Source organism: Thunnus thynnus, chromosome 12, assembly GCF_963924715.1.
Source record: "Thunnus thynnus chromosome 12, fThuThy2.1, whole genome shotgun sequence".
NCBI classification, from domain to species: Eukaryota; Metazoa; Chordata; class Actinopteri; order Scombriformes; family Scombridae; genus Thunnus; species Thunnus thynnus.
Window position 1 is genome coordinate 17,628,271 of NC_089528.1, and position 18,078 is coordinate 17,646,348.

The 18,078-nt window shown below is 41.7% G+C and overlaps 1 protein-coding gene across 1 annotated transcript in view; it reads left to right on the forward strand.

The window, feature by feature from the left end:
* The window catches only part of phlpp1 (PH domain and leucine rich repeat protein phosphatase 1), a 46,833-nt gene that overhangs the window by 22,660 nt on the left and 6,095 nt on the right, over positions 1-18,078 (forward strand). The window contains exons 2-8 of the mRNA XM_067605985.1: positions 7,328-7,524; positions 8,590-8,715; positions 9,572-9,720; positions 13,487-13,633; positions 15,556-15,783; positions 16,971-17,173; positions 17,436-17,496. Coding sequence (XP_067462086.1) covers positions 7,328-7,524; positions 8,590-8,715; positions 9,572-9,720; positions 13,487-13,633; positions 15,556-15,783; positions 16,971-17,173; positions 17,436-17,496 — 1,111 coding nt within the window. The remainder of the gene's footprint in view (positions 1-7,327; positions 7,525-8,589; positions 8,716-9,571; positions 9,721-13,486; positions 13,634-15,555; positions 15,784-16,970; positions 17,174-17,435; positions 17,497-18,078) is intronic.

Sequence of the window (18,078 nt, forward strand, 5' to 3'; positions counted from 1 at the left end):
AGCACTTAGGTGAGTGCAGCGGGCAGCCTGTCACCCGCGATGGCCTTAGCCACCTTCCAGCAAGGCTCGACAACCACTGTCTGAGCAGACAGTTGGCTTAACACGGCCTGTCACTTTGGATCTGAGTAATCACCTCAAGTCATCCACCGAGAATGAGAGAGAGAGAGAGGGATCAGAGATGGAGAAACAAACAGGCAAAGAGGCATAGCTGATCAGATGTGGGTGGCGCATCCCTCCCTTGCGTGCAAACTCACACCCTTAGGTACATGCATTTTTACATTGTGTGTGTATGCGTGTGTCTTTTCTAACAGAAGGACAGTGCAGCTATTTGTGTCGCAGACTAACAGCTGGCCTCACTCTGTCTTACATCTATTTCTATGTCGCTTCTCCACTGACTCCCCTTAACTTCAGTTTGCTCTTCATGACTTAATATCTCCAACACAGTACAGATTATCTGATGATTAGTCTGATAGTTCATTAGCGTCTTCTGTCAACTCTTTGTAGAGGCTTCTGTCGTTTTAATGGCTTTAATGAGATGCTTCAGTTGAATAAATATATTTCAAAAGAAGTAGAAAAAAAAGCTGATGCCAGAGATATAGGAACTCGATACAGGCTTAGAAGTATTTATAAGTCCTAGAGTCTTGCCGTCCGGTACATCACATCTGTCATCGCCTATAGAATAAGCAAGCGTGCATCTACGCATGCTCGTGCTCTGCTGTGACTTATGTGGGTCATCGATGCCCTACGGTACGGCATGCCCAGTCCTGTAGTGGAGGTGTGCTGATGTCAGGTTGCATTTAGCAGGGCAGGATGATTAACCAGGGATGTGTCCTTGTTATTACTGAGAAGCTCCGGGAAAGAAAAAAAAAAAAGGTTGAATCTGTTAAACGGGGAGATGGATGGAGAGAGGTCGGCCTTGGGTACCGATCACTAACGATGACAGATAACAGGGGCAGCGGGGCATCTGGGAGGCAGTTTTGTAGACTGGTAGTAGAAATATCTGCTAAAATTCTGATTCTTCTTTTCATACTGAAAATCACACATTTAGCAACCTTTATGTCCATATGATTGTCTTTGTAAAAAAAATACACCAAATACACTGTATAAACACACTGTATCAGTATTCAGAGATGTCTTGTTGAAGCTGCAGACTGTAGCAGCTGTTACACGTCTGCATGCTCCTTCTGAAAATGCTAATGCACATTTCACAGGCTTAAAGTCTTGAATTAAACGGAAAATGCATAGAGCTAGTTCCCCCACTCCTACAGGGATGTGCTACCATGTGAGATATATTGTCACAGTAGTACACCAAAAGAGTTTCTAGTCTGTATAATTCTATCATTTTGAAAGTTTTCTACCTTGTTAATGCCAATTATCTTAATTTAAATCAGTGGGAAAGATGGATTGTGCTTGGTCTGTGGTTAGTATGCAGTTTGTTTAAAGGCATGATCTGTAATTTATCAACCATATCATTTTGAGGTATACATGAGATTCTGGAAGACCACATATGGTTTACAATCTTCTGCAGATGGCTGGTATTGCGACATAGTGGACAGCATTAAAGTAACTGGATTGACAGCAGTCTTGGAATCACATTGACAGAACTATTACAGTGGTATCCATTAGTTATTCGTTGCACAAGGCAAATTGCAAATTCTTGCAAATTCTTGAAGCCAAAAAATGCTGGATTCAAGAGCAGCCTTCAGTATTATAGTGCCATTATGTGGGATCAGTTAGACATGTCTATGCGTGAACAAACTACTCAAAACTACAAATGGGAACTGAAACCTCCCATGTTTGAAACTTCATATTGTTTTCATGTTGTAATATTCGTTTTCAATACATTATATGCAACCACGACTTCCTGGAAAACAGTACCGATACCAAGTATCCTAAAGAAATAAAGTATGAAGTATGTCTTTCAACCAATCATGTTTCATTATGATGTTTACAAACATTACTGATGTAAATAAATCTTTTACTGTATTATAAAACATTCATATATTTGATTTAGTTGTTGGTTTTGTCTTCACCTGTCAATCAGTTTGAGAATTCCAATTTTTGTAGCGTGGATCCCTTTTTGTTTACATTTGGAGCACAGATTGTGGCTTTAAATCTCTGCGTGAATAGTTTTCACCTTTGAAAGTGAGATCAAAAAACTGAGGCGCTTGTTCATTGGCCCTGTATGTGTGTGTGTGTGTGTGTATTTTCAGTAGTATTGGAGCCTAGTGTAGAGGGGAAACACTCTCTTCCTGAACCTGGGGGAAAAGGAAGGAAGCCATCTCCAATAACCAACACACACACACACACACACACACACGCACACTCTGTAGTACTCCTGCTCCTGTGTACAGTAGGTCTAGGAATAGACTATGACTTCAGCACATGAACACACCCACCCTGCAAGGCCTTTCTATTATTTTTACATGCACATCTTATGCATCGCCCATAGATTACAGGATGACCACCTCATGACTAACATCATTGCTGCTCAAAATATTGCAAGTGTAGGAGGTCTGTGGTTCATACATTTGGAATATAGCAGCTCAGACAGCTGTGCAGAGACTTCCTTCCCTCACTTTGGGGTAACCAAGAGATCCTGCTTTTCCCTGGCCCACCCCTGTAAACAGGATGCTCAAGTGGGTGTCCCACCCATCTCCCCGCTTCCTCCACTGTGCATTCCCATGGTCAGACTGAAACGTTTGCTTCCATCCAGTCATCCCACATCCATGTGAGATAGTTGTAAACGGCAGCATCCGTACAGGAGCAGCTTTCAAACTTCTCTTATCACAAAAGCAGCCCACTCAGGCTGTCTGCATTGTTCTCCCTGCGGAAAAAAAAAAATCACTTGCTGTTTGTGGTCCATCAACATTCAGGTGGGGACAATGGATGCACATATGGAGATGGTTAATCACTGTCACTGTGTGTGTGTGTGTGTGTGTGTGTGTGTGCATGTGTGTGTGTATGTCAGCAAGGGGAAGAGTAGGAGGAGGAGTAGGGTGCGTGTGTTTGTGCATATGCTTGTGTGGGAGAGAGCGTGTTCCAACAAAAGGCCTAAAAATAGTAGAAATATGCCCATGTGACATATTGAGGCTAAAAGCTTGTGAATAATTTGTCTAATGCAACACATACCCCCTTCCTAAGCTCAATCATGAAAATATGCTCCTGCTCGTTACCTCTGCCAGACTGCAGAGGAAGTTGGAAGGAGGTAACCAGTCTGTTTAGCCACCACGCTCTGTTTGCCTGTCTGTTAGCAAGATGTCACATGGGTGTGGTTGAAATCTGGTGGACTGATAGATTAGATGCTGAATAAGAACCGAAGGTATATCTATTAGACTTTTTTTTCCCATTTTTTATTTAGGTTTAACGCTAAATTTAGCAGCAACCAAGAAAACATTCAGTGTAAGCCTTATTTTTCAAAAGAAACTTTAATAATATCACTGTATTGATATTATTTAAGTTCTGTTTTAGGTTATTTAAACACATGCTGGAGACTATTCCATTCTTAAATCATATCTTCAGCTAATTTCCTTATCCTTATCTTTTCCTTCTCCACCACCACTTCAGTCTAACTACCAACCACTTCCTTGGAAGGGAAAACAAAAGTGGACACCTGTTATATTTTGTTTGTTTTATGGTAAATCCATTTGTGTGCACAACTAAGTGCACTGTGTCGAGGTCAAACCAGGAAGTGGTTTAGCAAAATGTCTTGGACATTTTCACGTGCAGTGGTTGAATGTGGTTCAACTGTTATTGTGGACCTTGTGCACTTTGTTGTAAAACCTTGTCTAGGCAGCAACCTTACGTCAGTAATAAACGTGCGACGTGCGAAATGTGATTATAATCAATAGGAACAATGATCAAAACTATGAAAAAAATGCAATGCTGTGAAAAAACAAGCATTTCTTTAAGGCTTCCCTTCACTCTCAATGCGTCTACCACACAATATTTGGTATTTTTGTGCCCAGCCAGCACCAATACCACTGTGTACACATACTCACAATAAAACAAATGATATAAACCATCATTTAATGGCATTTCCTGTGAAGTGGAAGGTAATGATGACCCTTAAAAGAGAGATAAAACCTGCAGTTTCATTGGCTCCCTGCACACTCCACTTGTTCCAGAAGTGCAATTAAATAGGTGTGCAGATCAGCAGTGGAGAGGAGGGGAAGCAGGACAGAGAAAGAACAGTTTGGAGGTTTTGGATACAGTGTAAGTAAGAAACAAAACATCCAGTGACGTTCACCTACTTCTGATTTTTAATCCTGAAAAAAAAGTGCCAGAAAATTTGACAACTGATCAGATTCACTTAATATATATATAAAAAAAAGCAATTTAATTTCAGTTGTGCTTTATGACTGGGAGGTGTTACAATTTTCATTTAGTATCTTCCTTTAGGGAATTGTTAAAAAATTAAACTGTAAAGTTTGTACACTGAAACTTTTTGTGAAGCACATGACCCAGATTATAGGATTGAGACAGCAAAGATCTGTGCCTCATGTAATCACAAGATGTCTGTGATGATTTTAATAAGGCTGTAAAAAGTACAAATCTAGCTAGATTTTCACTAAGATGAATTTGCTAATAATATAATGCTATTGTAAATGGGATTTGGCAATACATGTTTTTTTTATATTCTGATAGCTAATTGAAGCATAATTATCCATATTTACGTCTAGATTGTGTTTGCCAGCTTCTGATCACTGCTGTTAAGTCAAAGCAGACTGCAAGAGCACACAGAAAAAAATGAAAAAGCAGTGTGCTTTTATGCCATTTAAATTGTCACATACAGTATATTATATTTCGGCACAGTGTGAACTGCATTTGCTATTGTAGGACCATATTTAAGGCATTGGCATTGCTTCCAGTGAGGTTCATAAATAGTCCTTCACATAAAGGAGTAGGACACATATCTTTTTAACCACAACCACAATCCAACAACTTGTGATAGACCAATTTATAAAGAGACACAAATCTTGTTATTTCACACTATATCAAATGTGTCTTCTGGAGTTTTCTGTTCCATTTGGAGGACATGTTAATAGTATATTGCAGTATTATTTTACGCTTTTAGGGAATGTCTGTCGTGTGACTTAATAATCAGCTGCTAAACAGTATTGCATTCCCACACTATTCCTCAGAAAATAAAATTAGAAAAACACTGAAAAGATAAACTGCTGTGGAGGCTGCATCTCTGCACGTTGCACAGCTCAGTGTTGGCAGAGGCCTGTGCCATCTAGTTATGTGTGATCATCTCTGCTGTTTAAGCATAGCAAGACAGCTCACCCTCGTAGTCAAACATGACTTCTGGTCAACATTTAACAATTGTGTGATATGCTACACACTCAGCATTTAGTCAAAGCAAATATCCTTTTGCAAACTGGGCTATTGATTCTGTTGTGAACACAAGATTAGCTTTTAACACAGATGAAAGGTCAGGGCTCAGTTGCTGTGCTGATGAAAAGAAATCACGATTGCCAAAGTTTGTATGAAACTCCACCTCTTGAACAAGGTGAATTCAGCTGTGTACATGTTAGCGAAAATCATTATGTATGCATTGTCATGACCTCAAGGTCCTGACCTCACTTCAGCTCGTATAAGCAGACTCCTCGTCAGAATGATATTAAACTCTGCTGAGTGTGTTGGATCAGAGCACACAAGTTACATTACTCTTACGGTCGGCTTGTGAAAGCGCTGAATTATTTAAAGCCATAAGAGCGTGTGCAAGTTCACACTTGCTTACCCTACTGACTCTTTCTTCCTCTCTTTAACTCACCTCCACCCTCTTCCCCTCTGTTTCACTCTGTGTGTTTGGAGTATGTGTGAAAGAGCCAGCGCAAAAGGGACGCAGCCAGTTTACAGCAGGCCACGGGTGAGACATTTTCTAAGTCCATCTGTCGCTTGGAAAAGAAAACTTCATAAATCAAGCCATGAATCTCTTGGCCGAATGGGAAAACAGTGAGGTTAAACATGCTGCGAGCACAAAACATAAAACTATAGATAAAATAGAGAAACTGAAAGCCAGGCACATAGACAGATAGAAGAGAAACAACAGGGGGGGGAAGGACAGCGCATGCCAGCCTAAGGGGGGAGGGGGTTTGCGGAGGTGGAGGTAGACAGAAAGCAGGTGGATGTTTAGACAGAATGATAAGACAGCCTGGCTGACAGAACGCCTGATAAGCACCCTGACTGTCAGGTTTGGCAGGCTCTCGGTGAAGCAAGAGAACAGGGCATGGAGGAGAGGCAGACAGATGGGTAAAACTGAATAAAGACAGCTCAGAAATTGTAAGAGCATAATTTAGAAGAGGTGCACCTGGTATTGAATTTGAGACTCTATTAATGTAGAGCTGCACTGAATGCAAATCCAGACTATTCAATCCTATGTGCAAAGTAGGACATCCGAGGCAGACAGTTGTGCTGAATGTATTTAGATCTTATGCTAACCCAGCATTGTGATGGGATTGTGTTGAGAGCTCTTGTGCTAAACATTATGGCTATATTTCTCAATTTGTGGTATATTAAGCAGCCAGCCACACAGTCAGATCATTTATTTAGCCATGCAGCCATGGCTCTAGGGATGGCATTGCCGGTTGATCTGTCCACTAATGTGGTCCAGACTGAAATATCTGAACAGCTATTGGACGAGTTGCCAGAAATGTTGTTCATGGTCCCCAGAGGATGAATCTTAAAGACTTTGGTGAACCCTTGACTGTTCCTCTAGTGCCACCAGCAGGTCAAATTTTTTCACTTATCCTGTGAAATATCCCAACATCTACAGGATCGATTGGCACAAAATTTTCTACAAACATGGTTCCTGGACAGTGAATCCAAAAGACTTCCGTGATTCCCTGACTGTTCCTTAAGCACCAACAGAAGGTTGACATTTGTGGGGTTTTTTTTAGTGAAATGTCAAAATTGTGTCCAATACTTTGGTTTATGTCCAAATACCTGCAAACATAATGACATTCCTGTCAGCCTCGGCTGTACTTTGTGTTTAGTACTAACAGCAAATGTTAAACTAAGATGGTTAACATGGTAAACATTTTACCTGCTAAACATCAGCATGTTAGCATTGTCATTGCATGCTAGGAAGTGCCTTACAGGACTGCTAGAGTGGCTGTAGACTCTTAGTCGTATATGGTATAAGCTTTATATGTTTTTAAGTGGCATTGTGTACCTGTTTTGAAAATTACTGTCCTGACACTCTTATGAGATTGATTTTATTTACTGGTGGTGTGCTTATTCGTTTCCTTAAACAGTATATAATCAGACCTGTGTCACATCTCAATGCTAACTACACAATATCTCTTATTTTTTCTTCCAGGGAAGCCTCAAAGCATCGAGAGCTCAGAGCGGGTCCAGCTGTCAGGTACATATAACGTTCGGAAAGGGAAGCTCCAGCTACCAGTCAACCGCTGGACCAGACGGCAGGTCATCCTGTGCGGCACCTGCCTGATCGTCTCCTCTGTCAAGGAGAGCCAGACGGGGAAGATGCACATTCTGCCACTCATTGGAGGAAAAGTATGTCTAAGTCATGCCACAAAAGTCAATCACATGATCTTTTTTTAATTTGTTTCTCATTCTGGCCTTTTATGATGATGTTATGTAATTTATGCTTTGGATCATAAACCCATAATGTCATTCCACCAGGGAGTGACCTGATAAAGTCGCTCTTATTATCCTCTGCAAATATCTTCCTGCGCAGCAAAGTTTGTCCTTTCTTGTGACATCCAGTAATGGTTGCTGTTGTTCATTTGTTCATTTCAGCTCAAGGTCAAACAAAAATGGCGCAATCTGGGTTTTTACGAGTGAAAATGTTTACAGCATTCTGCAGGGATGTTTTTTTGTCCATTTCTAGTCCAGAGTCAAGACATACTATAATGATTAGTGTAATGTACCCGCATTTCTCCCTGAACTTTTTAAAACTGCCTCCCTAAAAAATGACCTTTATCCATTTATTGCTTTATGGATCTGTGTATCTGCAAGGCCACTAAATAAGCTCTAAGCACTCTCTCCTGAAAAGCCCTTATGGTCCATCTGCTTTGCACAATGGACACTCCAGATCCTACCACACCCAGTTTTTAAACATTTCACATACACAACACATGACCTCTAGTCAACCATTCATGCACACTGTGCTTCTGCATGTGCCTGTGTGTGGTGAGTTTATGCGTGTTCGTGCAAATATTCTATTAAAACACCGTAACTAGTCAGCCATTCATTCACAGTCCATGTGCTCGAGTGTGTGTGACTCTGCGTGTCTAAAATGCAGTTTCACATGCATTTCTTCTCGCTCATGTCATGCACATGTGTTCATTATATGATTATGCATCCCTTATATATTTTCATAAGTGTGCTTCGGGTTGACTGGATGTGTCTACCCTGCAGCCATTAAGCATCTTATATCCTTTGACAGAGGCAGTTTCAAATAAGAACAACAAATATACTAAGCCATCCATGTGTCAGCTTCTCTTCTCTGGTCCCTTTTATTTTGTGGCTCTGTTAAACGTTCATATTCAGATTTGGGTCAGAGATGTCAGTATTTCAGTTTCTTAATGTCACTCTATTTTGTGTGTCGTTCTGCAGGTGGAGGAGGTGAAGAAGCACAATCACTGCTTGGCCTTCAGCTCTGCAGGGCCTCAGAGTCAAACCTACTACGTCAGCTTTGACAGCTTCACGGAGCACCTGCGCTGGCACAGACACGCTGCCAAGGTACCGTGTGTGCATGAGGGTTAGAGAAACAAAAGTAGAACATAAGCATATGTTCCCCAGCGCTACTTACGGGTCAGCTGCGTTTTACAGTATATCAGAACATGCATGACTGCAAGTTGACTTGTGAAAATATTGCACTACACCCTCCACGATCCCACTGCCTGTATGAGCTGAGTGGACTGAAAACTGCACATATTTTACTGCTGTCCATGGTTTAGTGTATAACCCGAGTGTCTTCTGGTGCGCTCATACACATAAACACCACTCACGGCTCTCTCTCTCTTTTCTCTCATTTGAACTCAAGTAGGCCATAGCCAGAAAACCTCTTTTCTAAATATTAACAGGGACATGCATGTCACCAGCACCCAGAGGGCCACTCAGAATAGAAGCCCGGATAGAAGCAGCACGTGCCCCAGTGACGACTGCTGAGCCTCTAGCTAACTCCGCTCCGCAAGGCTCGAGCACACTGACTGTTGCTCCTCTCCCTCAAGACGAGGTGGACGTTTATGCTGTCATTTCATTTTAGACGACAGCTTCTGTGTTTCTGTATATTTGTCTAAGAAACAAGCCCTGATCTTAACTGATCCATGCACCTAGATTACACGATGATGCACTGTAATGTGTGACGTTAGGTCAGTGGCGTGAACAAACCTGTTGGACTTTCCCTTGCTTCTCCTGACTCTGTAATCCTAAGAAGATTGGCTGTTGAATGACATCTGACCCCTTAGCAGCAAGCCACACACACACACACACACATGGTAAACCAGTAAAGTCTTGTGTAGTAGAGATAATCCTGTTTAACTCCACGTTTGTCTTGTTCTCCACTCTTCTTGCTTCCCTCCCCTCCCCCGTCTAGATGGTGTCCCAGAGGATCAACTCAGTAGACCTGTCCTGCTGCAGTTTGGAGCAACTTCCTCCCAACCTCTACTACAGCCACGACCTCACCCATCTCAACCTCAAACACAACTTTCTGCCAGCAGACCAGCGGCTGCAGCAGCTGCAAAGGTACAACGCCATTGTATGTCTAAAGTAAACACACCTGAGGCTAAACCACAAGGAGTGGAGAGGAAGGAAGGAGTGAATGATAACAAAAGAGAGGAAAGATTGGAGGAGGCGTTAAAGGTAGAGGAGAGACAGTTCAGGGTTGAGTCAAAGCTTAGTAAATTTGGCCACAACATGAGATGGGCTGTGCTGTTGTAAAAAAAAAAAAAAAAAAAAAGAGGGCGGAGGCTAGAAACAGCAACACACAGCAAGGCTTTACTGGACACAGCAGGTCACGGCTGACTGGTTTGGACAGCTTTAGCAGTTCGCCTGCAGTTTGCAAGCCATCGACCTGAGCAGTCTAGGACTGGGGCCATTGGCACGTGGGGACCAAAGAGGCTAGCCAGGGCTGCGCTGTACCAGGCTAGGCCAAACGAGCCCAGAGCCCAGAAGGGTAGATGTGTCTGCAGGGAAGCTTTTAATGTGCCTGGCCTCCCTCACTCTCTCTCTCTGTGGGCACCATCTGCTGCATGCTTATCATGGTTCCAGATTAAAGCCCACAGCCAAGACGTATGTGTGTGTGTGTGTGTGTGTGTGTGTGTGTGTGTGTGTTCCTGTGTGTGTATTGCATTCATGTATACACTGGTACATGTGCACGCCTGCCACAGCCTTTCTTGCTAAAGATCACTGCCAGAAAATTTTCACCATTTAACTGAGTGAATTGTGTGAATCTGATGCCTTAGTATGTGTTGCAGAATGGAGTGTGTGTGTGTGTGTGTGTGTGTGACAGGGAGAGAGAGTTGCTTGCTTGTATGCAACAGAAAAAGTGGCTGCAGGCTACAGATTTGGGGTCAGTGCATACAGAGTCTTGATACAGTATGGGATTTTTTTTTTTTTTTAAGAAGGCTCCACTGACATGAATTTTTGTGCGTGCGTGTGTGAGGCTGTGTGGCTGTGCATGTATAATCTTGCATGCCTGTGTGTCTTCCTGAGAGAAAATTGTAAATGAGTAAGGGGGTCAGAATTTTATGATGCTCTACCACGGTCATTTTTTTGAATCATCTTTTATTATTACCGTGTTTTTTTGTTTTGTTTTTGTTTGTTTTTTTAAATCCGTGGGATAGTGAGTGGTGTTTAGAACAAGATCGGAGGTGCATTAAATCGGAGTGAGTGACGCACAGCTCCCCTGCTGGTCAAGCCAGCAAACACCCGTTTAGCTTTGCCAAACCTAAGTAGGCTCATCCCCATTTGACCCAGCATGACAGAAAAAGAGGTCAGTAATGAGAAAGAGATGAATAGTTAGCTGAAAATAGAGGGGTTTTGACAGAAACATACAGCAGAGTTACTTGAGTACTCGCTTTGCCCCTGAGAGAATGAAGTCAAAAGAGCCGGAACAATAATACTCTGTGTGCAATGGATGTGGGTGTATGTGTTTTGGTGTGGACAGTTTTGTGAGAGTCTGTTTTTGTTTCAATATAAACACTGGCTTTCTGTGACATCTGACATCTGACATAGTAGTTCTTTGCTTTGTATTTTTCCAAGAGGAATGCGTAAACCTGCCACATGCCTTTCCCCTTCTCTCTCTTTTCTCTCTGGCCAGATACGTACTGCTGGGTGATTTGCCAATCAGATATGCATAATCAGTTGTCTGAGATACTAGCTCTTTCCTCTGGCATGGGATTACCTTCCCAGCATGCATCTCTCTTTGAGACAGAGAGGTCGCCACTCACTGAGGGGAATGGCTGACGTTCCATGAATATCATTGAACCTTTGGCCTGTTTATTTACATATGTATGATAGTTTAGCAAGTTATGAAGGACATAAAAGTCATGGAAATGAAGGGAGAGGGAGGAAGCTTGGACAGAATTGCAGGGGAAAGACAACATTTGAGATGAAAGGCGCTATTTAAGGCAAAGTGAAAGAATTAAAGCTGCATTAGTTGATTTTTTTTTTACCTCATAAAGTTGTTATGGAACTTGATGATGATAGCAAGGAATTCCCTATTTACACATCTAGCAGCCACAGAGCAACAAAAGTATTCAATTGGGGTTGTGTTTTATGGCCATTCGATGAATGTAAATTGAATATTCGCTTTACTTTTAGCTCTGTTTTGGTCTTCACCATAGACTGTATAAAAATATGGACGTATTTACCGTGACGTCACCTGTTGGTTTCTGAAGAGTGGTTTTGAAGCTCAAAGTGAGCCGCTCCAGCCATCGCCATCTTGGCAGTGCGTGATGCTGCCGAACTCCCAGCCAATCAAAAAGTGGCAAAGAGGCGGGCCAAATGGCTGAAACAAGCCACCTCGCGGCTGGCGGACCTGTCACTCAAAGCAGCCATGTCCTTCATTATGCATAACTTTATGGCTTAATAAAATTTAAACGGGCGAGTTATAAAAAAATTCACCCCCCGTACAGTTGTCATGAAAAGGGGAAGTCAGCTTGGTCTTCACCAACTCCTCTGGCACTTAGCTTGCTAGAGTAACAAGCTAGTTGCTAACTGTCTGAATGCCATTTGATGCTTGGCATGTAGCATACAGGAAGTTCATCAGAACTTTTTTACTGAAAGAAAAATCACCTGGACACATTAGGTTAATGAGAGTGGAATTCATGTTTTGGAAAAACAAAAGAACGAGCTAAAAGAGGCTAAATAGCTTCACAAAGCTAAAGGGAACTGAATATTTGAGTGAGTGAGTCTCTGTAGGTTGTGACTACTAGCAAAACTTGTAATCTATTGTTCCACTGATAATATAAAAAAAATACTAGTGCAGCTTTAAATACTCCAGACATGATTTAAAATTCAAGCAAGGGAATGGTGTGATAGGACAGAAACCCAGAGTATGACACAGACAAGAAGAGAGTCTGACAAGAAGACTGAGGAGGGGAGTCTGAGGAGGGCTATGAGCATTACTCAGCAGATTGCAGAGGTTGATTTAATGGTGGAATGACATTTTCCCACACACCCCCCACGCACTGCCTGCAGGAGTCACCCTCAGCTGGAATTACTTGGCCACCCTAATCAATAGCCTTGACGTCTGAGTTGCCTTTTTCCTCCATCACTATGATACTCTGTGAGCATATGTGTGTAACCTGTATGTGTACACAGGGAGGAAAATCAAGTAGTGCCAGTTTAAGCAGCTGCTGCAGCCCGTGGTGCTCATATAGCACGCTCCCTATCTCCGGCTTGCCATAGCTGCTCTCTCCCTATGCACATGATAGGTGATAACAGGTTGCGTGCGTGTGTCTGTATGCGTGTAGATGGATAAATAAAGACAGAGAGAGTCCTTTCCCCTGCTTTGCCTTGTTCCCTCGGCTCCCTCCCCCCTAAGGGGCTAACCCCTCTGAAGGTCACCGTTCTGCCATGGGACGCTGCGCCAAATGCCACTGGTCACTGGTGTTTGAATGAACAACACAGACGTCAATGCTGCAATTGTTTGCTCAACAATCAAATGTGAAGGTTTAAGCCTACTATTGAGGAAAGCCTTGTTTATGGGTGTGTTGAACCCAACTGTGTGTGTTTTTTTTTCACTTAAACAAGTTCTGTCTATACTTTGCTCTATTGCTCATGAATATATTTATGAATATCCTCTACGCTCTTGCAGTATTCATGTTGACAAGATACAACTACATCTCCAATCACTCCTTCTCTTCTCTTCTCTTCTCTTCTCTTCTCTTCTCTTCTCTTCTCTTCTCTTCTCTTCTCTTCTCTTCTCTTCTCTTCTCTTCTCTTCTCTTCTCTTCTCTTCTCTGATATCGAATTCTTCATTAATACTTTCATCTTCTATTTCCAGGTTTTCTCGTCTGCGGAGCCTCAACTTGTCCAACAACCACCTCGGCCAGTTCCCTCTGGCCATCTGTGACATCCCCACCCTGACTGAGGTCAACCTCAGCTGTAACTACCTGGCCTCTGTCCCCAGCTCTGTGGGAGCCATGACCAAGTAGGTAACAGGAGGAAGTTATTGTGGTTACAGAACTGACGAGAACTGTCATTATCTGTTTAAGAGTTTCAGAGAACCAGTAGTGTTTATGTTGCAAGATCTAAATCTTCAGTAAACCTAAAAGTTGAATGTGCTTGCATCGAAGGTTCAGGCATATCAGAGCTCTGTTCAAAAACACACCATAGTTGTTTTTCTTTTGTTGGATATTCTACTATGGATTTTGTTTTGGTTGTGTACTTTACCTCTTCCTTCTTTTTGCTGCTTGTGATGTTGGCAATTATCCAACTTTTTTGTACCAGTGCTGACCTGGGGTCAGTGCTTGTATTGATGCTGTCTCAGGGCTTGGAAACCAGTGAACCTTTTCAGAGACTAACCACATTTTTTTGCCAGTTTGAGTGTCAAAAGTTTACATAGCCAAATGGGGCGTTACCTAGCAACACACATATGGCATTACAACCACCATGGCATACTTTGCTAGTTTAAACATGTGAGAAAACAACAACACAACCTTTATAAATGATTTGTGGTGATTGCCATTCACATTTTGCCTCAGTCATGGCGTGTCTCTGGTCTGTTTAGTTTCGCTTCTATTCACTTCAGTCCATTCTTATTACTGGGCTACTTAAAATGTTAAAATGTTTTTGTATTATCTGTTGTCATTGTATTTACTTTCTTCTGCTTGCAATTAAGCTAATCTGTTGTATGCAGAGATTCCAGTTTTGACTGTCTCTTGTATTTTGGCACACACCTGAGTTTTTCTTTTCTTCATCTTGCATTTCTCTTGAAGACTATATACTAATGTCTCTATGATAGACCACTAATTTACATTGTTGAAATAAATTGTTTCATTTGGTTATTGAGGCAGAGAAATTATATTAGGTTTTACATGGTGACAACATGACTATTGATTTCTTAGTTCCAGGCCAATCTTTTCAAGAGGATGGAGCAAATTTGATTTCACTGGCTGAAAAACAGTTTTTATTTCATTGAGCTCCAGTTCCAACCCCCTTGCTTGTGGAAAAACCCTATTACTCACTCTTTAAAGGAGTGTCAGTAGAATGCAAAATATTTAAATAGTATAATGAAATAAAGGTCTTAAACTGGATAAATCATGAGTTATTCTGTCCAATATACTCCACTATGGTAATACAGGACACATATGTAGCTTAAGTGATAGTTTCACAATTTTTCAAGACAGACTCAGTTGTCTGTCTCAACTGTGTCCACATGAACACTGAAACAGGTTTTGCTTGCTGTAATCATTCCGCCTGTTCATACTGGCAAGAAGGACTAGAAAACTACAAGAAACATTGGGATATGATTTGATTAACTCAGACGGCTGAAGCCTCATGTTAACTTCATATGAACTTTTGAATACATTTTTACACAGAACAAGGACTGTAGATTTTTCTCCCCATTGCTTACATTGTAAGTGCATTAGGAAGGCATTCCTTAACGGCCAGCATGAACAGGAGGAATGATTACAGCAAGCAAAAACTATTTCAATGTTCATATGGGCCCTGAATATTATTTTAAGACAGACTTGAAGAATTGTGAACCTATCATTTCAGGGAGCAATTTAGTACCTGGATTTGGACAGCTTGGATTGGACATGTGCTTCAAACTGATTTCTAAACTTAACATACAGGTGTGGGGGTTGAAGCAGAGCTAGATGAGAAGTTAATCTGCAGGAATGATCCGGTATGCCTGTAAGTTCCTCAAGTGGCCAGAGGGCATTTGTGCTGTTACTGCCACCTGCTGGATAATAATTGAAAAGATTTTGAATGCAGAAAAACTCCCAGTGAGCACTTTATCGTAAATCCACCTGTGCAAATAAAGACTATTGTTTACTAAAGCGCTACCCCACCTATCTCCTCTTTAACAAACAAGGTCAATTGTCTAATTTTATGCCCCTGTCTCAGTTTGCAGACGTTCCTGTTGGACGGCAACAGCCTGGATGAGCTGCCCAATGAGCTGGGTTCACTCCAGCGGCTGAGCTACTTAGGCCTTTCCTTCAACCTGTTCAGTCATGTGCCCCAAGTGCTGGAGCGGTTGGCTTCCATGGAGAAGCTGTGCATGGCCGGCAACAACCTAGAAACCCTCACCTTGCAGAATTTCAGACTCCTCCGTGTCAAACACATTGATCTAAGGTACAGTAAATACAGACCGATTTCTACATATGGAAAATATTCATATAAATAAATCATGATGTCTGGTTTAATGATTAGACTTTGACAACACCAACCATCACTTGTAGTCCTCAGTCCTGCATGTTCCAATCAATGCACTGGAAGACACATGTTATCTCACTAATGATAGAAACAAAAGCAGTGAGAGGAAGCCAAAGCACGAGCAGACAGCCAAACAGCACGGAATCAGGAAATCATTTGCCTGTAGTGGCTCCATCAGGTGTCCTCCCATTGTTTTGAAAAGCCCAGAGCTGGAGTGACTTGCACTATTTTCCAGTTAATACTTCACTCCCTCCGACTTTGCTCAGACAGGGTCAGTAAAATCGTTTTTCCAGCATTCTCACTTGTTTGGGCAAAGATCACTCAGTGTCTGTGATGAGGATGTGTTGTTACTGCTTTTTCTGTTTTTCAAGTTTCTTCCCTGTCATTTCTAGAAAATTGGTCAATTAGTTGACCAATTCCTCAACAACAATTTTAATAATCGTATAATTGTTAAATCTCTAGTCATGCAAAAATGCAAAGCATTCACTGCACCCAGCTTCTCAAATATTTGCTGGTTGTCTCTGCTTTATATGATTTTTAAATGGAATAACTTTAGATTTGAAATGTTAGTCTGACAAAACAAGTGTCACCTTGGGCTGTGGGAAACTGTGTAGGCATTATTCACTTTTTCTAACATTTCGCAGATTAGAATAATTTACAGATTACAGTGATCGATTATGAAAATAATCACTAGTTGCAGCCCTTCTCTTTTGGGCACTTTTAATTTTTATGAGTAAGCTTACAGGAGATATAATAAGACAAATTCAGGTATTTGTTTATAGAACAGAATAATATATCTTGTCTTATCAGTCTTTGTTGTTGATTGTTTAAATGTCATTGAAGAATACTTGAATAGAGGATAGTAGCAGTAGGTAACAGAATGCCAGACAGGGTGCTAGAAACCACTCACTTTATAAGTCAAAAAACACTTCATCAGTGTTGCACATTGAAAAAAACTAAAGTGAGAGGAGAACTCAATAAGCTGCACAATATATCAGCCATCACCCAAGGCATTTTCCCTGCCTTACAAGAAAGGCCACAGCCTGTGCGTTTCTATCTGAACCAATTGGAGTGAACTGTTGCCTCCTCTCTGCCCTCTCTGTCAGGTTGAATAAGATCTCCAGCATGGTGCCAGATGAGCCTGACCTGCTGAGGCACGTGACCCAGCTGGATGTGAGGGATAACAGGCTGACGGACCTGGACGCCTCTGTCTTCCCCAGGCTGGAGGTGCTTCACTGCGAGAGGAACTGCATCACCAGCCTCAAAGCCAAGGGCTCCTTGCTCAAAGGCATCTACGCCTCCAATAACGGTGGGTTTTGGCATGCAGGACTTCATGTTCCCCAGGAGGGCAATCATGTGTGGTTAAGAAAAGACAGATCCCCCTCCATCTCACATCACATTTCATTTCTCATCAGTACTGCAGTCTCTCTCCATCATCCCTCCCTAACTTGTCATCACCCCCCTCTCCCCTCCTTTCCAAACGCTCCCCCTCCATTTTCCATCTACCTACTTTTGTAATAGACCGTGTCTGTCCTTGCTGTAGGTTAATGTGTTTGGATTTCTCCCTACAGAGCTACGACATCTGGATGTTAGTCCTGTGCCCTCCAATCTTAGTTACATGGACATCTCGAGGTGAGAAGAATCCCAAAAGTACACACATTAAAAAAGGAATGCAGCACTAATTGGAACCTGAGAAGAACAATTTTGATAATGTAGCTCATTTACAGTACATCCTCCCTAACCTGCAAAAGCATAGTGATTGTTTAGTGTGTAACTGAGAAAAATATATGTAAAGGTCTTATAACTTCATAGCCATATCAAATGATCTTTGAATGTGTGGTGAAATGTGAACTTAGGGCCGTAATTCTTAAACTGTGTCAACCCTGATCTTTGACATGACCTTTAATTGTTAAATGATAGATAGACTACTGTACCCCATTTCCTCATGGTTGATTAAAAAGGCATTGAAGAGTACTGTACTGTAATTTGTAAGGGCTGATGTGATTAGTTTTGAATACTTTTTCCAATATGGCCTTGAGAGACTTTTGGACCTTTTATCAGCTCTTCTGTTGATAGTTGTAATTATTTTTCTCCTTTTTAGTCTGACATATTACAAAATATGAAAAAAGCCAAATTTCAAAAAGAACCAGAGTTGCTGCCTGGTCTTTTCTGGGGCAGCACAGCAGAAAATTCAAAGACATGCAGTATTCCAGT